This window comes from Patiria miniata, unplaced genomic scaffold, assembly GCF_015706575.1.
Source record: "Patiria miniata isolate m_02_andy unplaced genomic scaffold, ASM1570657v1 HiC_scaffold_8, whole genome shotgun sequence".
Lineage (NCBI taxonomy): Eukaryota > Metazoa > Echinodermata > Asteroidea > Valvatida > Asterinidae > Patiria > Patiria miniata.
In genome coordinates, this window is record NW_024037075.1 from 9,644,234 (window position 1) to 9,650,991 (window position 6,758).

General features: G+C 38.6%; 1 protein-coding gene across 4 annotated transcripts in view; it reads left to right on the forward strand.

Annotated features, from left to right (window-relative positions):
• LOC119719546 (GTP-binding protein 10-like) overlaps positions 1-6,515 on the forward strand; it is a 29,622-nt gene extending 23,107 nt beyond the window's left edge. For 2 of the 4 annotated variants that reach the window (XM_038189011.1, XM_038189010.1), the window contains exons 8-10: positions 611-796; positions 4,943-5,060; positions 6,201-6,515. In XM_038189011.1, coding sequence (XP_038044939.1) covers positions 611-796; positions 4,943-5,060; positions 6,201-6,388 — 492 coding nt within the window. In that variant the 3' untranslated portion in view covers positions 6,389-6,515. The remainder of the gene's footprint in view (positions 1-610; positions 797-4,942; positions 5,061-6,200) is intronic. The other 2 variants (XM_038189009.1, XM_038189008.1) reach the window with 1 other exon arrangement.
• Positions 6,516-6,758: the final 243 nt, after the last annotated feature.

Sequence of the window (6,758 nt, forward strand, 5' to 3'; positions counted from 1 at the left end):
CACAAAGTCGGCTGTTAAGCAGCGCTATGAAATTGGGCCCTGTTTCTTACTTTCTTCAACAATTGAACTTTTCGGACAAGGTGTCTTATATTGGCACATTGACACATTCATTTGTGGATTTATGTTATGTAAATGTAAAAAATCAATCATGAGGTTTGTAGAGACAGACTTTTCAATAGTTCACACTTCACACTTCACACTCAATTTAACTTTGTTGAAATACATTTGTCTGGGTTCTCAAGTATTTTTCTATACAACATCGGTGCATGTGAGGACGTCAAGCTGCCCAACATTTCCGTTTTTACTGCTGCTGTATTTCTCACATGCTTTATGTTGAATAAGAACTGTGGTAGTGCAGGGTCGGGGTGGTGGCTTGTTAGGCTGTGATTGTTTGGTTGCACTGGTAATTGTCAGCTTTGATTGCTTGTACTAACAACTTGCACAGATATAAAACTAATTTTTACTGTTTGAAATCTATGCATGTCAGTCTGCATTTCAATCCACAAGCTGTGAGACAGCATTAATCTGAGATAACCACTAACACACTAGGGCTGATGTCATCTCATCCCAAAATCACTTTATAAAAAAATGTTTTTCTCGTAACAACCAGATAAGTTTGGCTGACTTGCCTGGGCTGATAGAGGGAGCTCACATGAACTATGGCATGGGCCACAAATTCCTGCGCCATGTGGAGAGAACCAAACTGCTGTTGTTCATGGTGGATGTTCATGGGTTTCAACTGTCTGACAGACATCCCTTCCGAAGTGCCTTGGAAACCGTAATGCTTCTAAATCAGGTATTAATGATAGACCTTCAATGATCGTCACATGGTATTTGCTATAATTTAATGCTGCTTTCATGAAGCCAGATTGTGTGGTTCACAGGGTCATTTGTTTTAGGTCAACACAAAAAATGTAAATTAGATGAGAACATTCATTTTGGGGCCTTTAAACTGTCAGTCAGTCACCCCAAATGTCACTCTCATTCCAACCTTCAGCCCAATATAGAAGAGTCAACAAGTTGATGCCTGAGGCACTGCCAACACATACAGTCAAAAACGATTATTACGAGCATTATTTGGATGAAATCACTGTTACAACAAATATATTTTGTCAGTCAAAACCAAGATGTGCACTTTAATTTGAGCTGTTTAAGTATGCTAACACGGTTATGACAGGCATTTTTGTCAACCAGTTGCTTGCAAAAGAATTATCAGTCTTTCAGTTTACAATGCGAACATCTTGAAAACACTGTGTCAGTTACTCAATCCAGTAAATCTGGTAGGTAGGTGGCACCTGGTGTGCTGACATTTTGAAGGAAAGTGGTATTTTTGCATCGCGTTGGAAAAACAGACTTTTTTCAAATACTGCTCCAAATCTATCATACTACAATCTGCATTTTTTTTGCAATTGATTACACGCCTGTGAGTGGGTACAAGCCAGGAAGACTGATTCCCTGACCTCACAATTCCCTGACGTCTATAAATTGCTCCGTTTTATCTTAAGTGGGGTCGGGGAACCAGACTACTAGAATATGATTGTTTTTCTTGGTTTTTCCAGCATCTACGAACCCAAAACGTCAAACAAGTCAGTGTAACAAAATCCATTCATTTCTGAAAATACAGCAAAAGCAAATGTTGTATATTCCCTTTAATCTTTGTGTTTTGGTTTGTTTTCTTTCCTAGTTTTCTGGTGCATTGTTATAATAGTTCGCAGTTTCTTTCACATGATCTCAACAGCAAGTGAGAATGAAGATTTAATATAAGATTTGAAGGTTTGCATGGTGAAGGTAGCAATAAGATAAAGATTTACGATAGCACCATGTGACAAATCTCTTTTTGGGTTTGTGAGGTTCTGAAAAGAACCGGGGGAATACTCAACGTTTTGGAGCACGACGGACAGAGCATACTGTCCGAAACATAAAGATGTTATATTCAAGCATTGTTGAAGCGATGTTTTTAAGTCTGGTAACCTGATTCACATTAGGTACCAATATCATAGAAATTGATGCAACGACGTTAAGTTGAAATGTTAATGGCGATAAGTTGAAACAATAGCAATTAACCACCTTGATTTTTAATTTACAGTTAAAAACATTCTTTCCCATTCCAAAACCGCAATTTATTAAAACCAGCCTCAGTACACACATTCTTGTTCAGTAGTTCGGGGGCGTACACTCGTCTGTACAATGTATTTGTTGGGGCCGAAAATGCTGTGGGGACAGCAGAAAGTCCCCATGACTCGGCCCTTATTTTCCTTCAATAAAAAACTTCTCCATAACGCAGTGTAGAACTGCACACCCTTCTCTCGTCCATACTGGTTCCCACCAGTGGCGGATCCAGGGGGGTGCAGAGGGGGTGCCAGCTCACCAAAATTTGTCAAATAAGGCAATTGTTGACTTGAGAGAGCACTCCTACCCCCCCTCCCCCGGCAGATATCTTTCGGGATCCGCCCTTGCCCACATGTATAGCATACAATACAATGTGAATGCATGTATGCATTCTCTGGAGAAGTTCCTTGTGGTTGTTCTAGATGGCTCTGTATGTGTACATTTGGCTGTAGTCATGGTAGTAGCTTCTGGCCTCATCATGGTCTCTCCAGTCCATTATTGAGTGGTCGGGCACAACCCGACCACTCTTTGGAGTTGTTACGATTAATCTTTCTTTCTTTCTTTTTTTTTCTTTTCTGAACAGCACGGTTCCGCGGGTTTTCTCCTAAATGATTTATGATAGGAACTTGTAACTTTCAATATATATCGACCCTCATCCTACGTGGTGCATATTACTCTGACATTATTATGACGTCATAGGGTGTCAAATTACAAGCGATTTTCATTAAAAAATGACAATCTTCTTTTATCTATAACTCTTGAACAAAGTGATAAATTTTGTTCCAACCTTGTAATCAGATAGACCATTAATCGCTGAACATTTTTTTGTCGTGTATGTGAACTCGCTTAACCTTTACTGCCGGTTCTACCGGAAGGTCAAAGTTAAGTGAATTCAAAATAAAGACCAAAAAAACATAGCCTGAAATCAAAACAGCACAATTTCTTCAGAACGGTTTACGGTATGATCACAAAACCTTGTGTGAACTTGTACCATGTTACGAAGATGTTATAAATTTTGTTACATCATCATGACGTCATCAGGTATCAAATTACAAGCGATTTAAGGGCAAATTTTGACAAAATAGTTTGCGTTATATCTTTTGAACTAAATAGAGTATCGTGTTTGTTTTTTTCGTGAGGTTGTAGACTATGCCGTGAGAAACATTTCGTGTTCCCGGGCACAAAACGGCTGGACCTTTACTTCCATCATTACTGGAAGCGCAATGAAAACTGAATATAACTCAAAAGCGGAAGCATTTTACTACAGATGTATATTATGAAAGTGTTTTAAGTGAGGAATGCCAGACTCAAAAAAACAGTGTGATGACGTCACCATCCGAAAGGGTGCCCCCGAGCGGCACATAAAATAGTGTTTCTTTTCTTTAATTTTAAAACCATAAGTTCAAATTTTACCAAATCGCCCCTTGATATTCTTTGATTAACCACAGATAACTTAGCAAGGTTTCAAATTCATGTTGTCATCAGACCGGAAGTTACTTCTATGAGAATTTGCCAGTGATCATATTTTAAATTTAATTCTATCATTTGATCCATGTCGCATATCTTAGCCCGAATAACGATATCATTACAATGTTCACCTTTTTCTTCCAAATACTATGACGTCATCAAACTGGAAGTTCGATGTTATGAATACATACACTTATATTTTCCAAAGTTTCATACAATATTTAACTTCACAATGAACATCCACTCCGACCTAAATCAGTATTTACATTTTGTACTTCCCGTTTTTGACTAATGACGTTATCAAGCCAGAAATAACTTGTATGTGTACATAGAATGTTTACTGAAATTTATCACACCGTTAAAGATGCATGTTTTAAACAAAATAATTGATTGTCCTGGAAAGGATTTAATTTAGTGATCCTTTGTTCTTACATAAAAACATTCATAACTTAACTAGACAGTGTTTCATGAAATAGTTGTCTACCCAACCACTCTGCGTTTGTAACAACAAACGTGAATCTCTAGTGTTACTTCACTTTTATTACATTATATTTATTAAACATCTCAATTAAAAGTTTGAAGTAGTACGTACATCGTATGTCATCTGAACAACAAACACACATGTATGGCATACGTACAGCTTGTACATGTACATGTACATATCCTGAATGGGAAAACCACGCATTATATGAGGTACGGGATAGTACATTGTTTTCGTATGTCTGCGGGAGCTCTTATGAACAGTGTTTGCCTGTACATCAAGAAAACCATTTTGTTGTACTCAAAGCATGACATAATATTTGAAGGTTAGATTGGTTTACCTGTGTGGAAGAGACATTTAAATGAAACACATGTTCAGCCACTTTGTTAAAAGTTAAAGTAACAAGTCTCCCTTCTCCAATTCAACTTAACCACAGGTGGTGATGCATTTTTTTTTATCATATAGAAGAATTGCAAGACGTAAGGTCATTGTTTGATTGACCCATTCTCAACAGCAGACAAAGTTACAGACTAATCCAAGTTACCTCTGTGGTGATTTTTACCATTACTTGGATGCTTCGAACATCCTACTACTCTCGCTTTGATTAGATTTTACACAATGCATTCACTTATGTTCAGAGCTTTAAACTTGAGTTTAGGATTCATGAAGTTTGCACTCAGGCATGGAAGTTTCCTGGTAATGGCAAACAAACATGTCACAGTAATGGCTAAATGGAATTTAAGCATGCAATTCTAACTTAAGATGATTCATTTTGAATTTTTAAGTTTGAAATAAATTTTCAGTACTTGCATACAGGTACTTGCAGGGATGATCATAACCGAATCTAAATTAATCTCCTGACTAATTCCTCTCTGTCCTGCACAGGAACTGGAGCTGTATAAACCCGAGCTGACTAGTAAACCAGCCATTCTAGCATTGAATAAGATGGATATGGATAATGCAGAGGAGTATATGCAACATACAAGACAGTGTATTCAAGACAGTGAGTGACTATTACCAGTGCCATTGTTGTATGTGACCAATTGAGACCTCATTTATATTTATCAGTCAATACAATTTTCGATAAAAAATGAGTCTAGAAATGAGCATGTCAAGTGTAACTGTTTGAAAGACATTTACCGTTAGGTTGGAATGTCATTTTTTCCCGCATCGGGCAAAGCTTAAAGCATGGCCTTGAGTTACTCAGTTTCATAAAACGAAATGTTACTTGAAGAGGCATTTTCAAGTAGAAGTAGGTAACATAGCTATTTTACCTTATATCCGCCCACCCCCTAAGATCTCGGTCATCGAGTGACGAACAATTTTGAAACTCGGTACATGCATAGAGCAACTCATCATGAACATACCCAAGAAATTTCATGACTATAGGTCAAAGGGTTTTGGAATTATGGCTAATTAATTATTCATATGTACGAATGGCAATTCTGCTCTGTGTACACCATGTATGGGAAATTTAAGTTTTCACGGTGCGTAGCACTGGAAAATTTTTCGCTGTGCGGCAACCCGTGGTCTGATTTTTATGTTTTTGGTATCAAAAGATTCGCAAGGCTCAAGGCTAAAAAGTCATAACAGCTCAGGTTGCGAAAAAATTTTTTTTCAAAGCTATCGCGGAAAAAGTCCCCCCCCCCCCCGGCCCTTTTTGGGCTAAAGTTGCACACATTTACCTTGTCTCCAGATATCAAGTTGTCTTTGCTAATAGCTTATCACCAAGTGAACAAAATCTGTCCAATGAGAACATAGGGAAATAAGAGCAACCAAGGGGCCCTTGCAACTATGAACAAAAACCCATTCTATTTGCTACAGAGGCCTCATCAGGGATTTCAGTAGTACATACTCAATCTTTACCCAGAGCCTTATCCAAGGCTGTTGTCCCTCATCATCTTGTTTATCGCAAATCCCTCCAATGAGAACTCAAAAGAAATTACAGGTCACCACTTGATTTTTACTTTTCATGTAATGTCTGCAAAACATTATGAGAATATTTCCAAGAATATTTAGCTCAAAATTTCCTCGGGGAAAAATACTTAGAAACTAGAGATCTTGAAATGTTTGCAGCTATTTGTTTTCGTTGTAGCCTGTATAAGCAAACCAACAATTTGCTCATTTTTCCCCTCACTCACAGGAAACTTTGCCAGTATTCCTGAAGAGTTGAGAGCAAAGTCTGCGATTGCCTTCGAAGACATCATCCCTGTGTCTGCCAAGGAGGGCCTGGGCATGGATCTTCTGAAGCAAAGAATACGAATTGTCATTGATGATTATGAAGAGAAATTGAAAGAACAAGACCAGAAAGAAAAGGCCGGACATGGATGAAAAGGAACATTGCAATTTACGTTCTGCTGCTAATAATAATAATAATAATAATAATTTGGGAGGCTAATCATCCTTACTCGCAGCTGGTATGCTGAATTGCGAAGGACGCGGCTACAACGTGGTTGGGCCGCTGGCACGTAAAGGCGCCTATGGCTGCCGGCCACATCGACCCATATATGACCACGGAGCACAGCCTGAGATCGAAAGTGTTTGATTTTTGCAAAAATAATGAATGCAAAAATGTTGTAGTCTAATTTTATTCAGTGGCGTAAATCTGTGCCGACAAGTGGGGGGATGGGGTCAAAAAGTGTGGGGGTATATACCCCCATCCCCCCCCCCCCCCCCCCCCCCCCCCCCCCGATCTACGCCC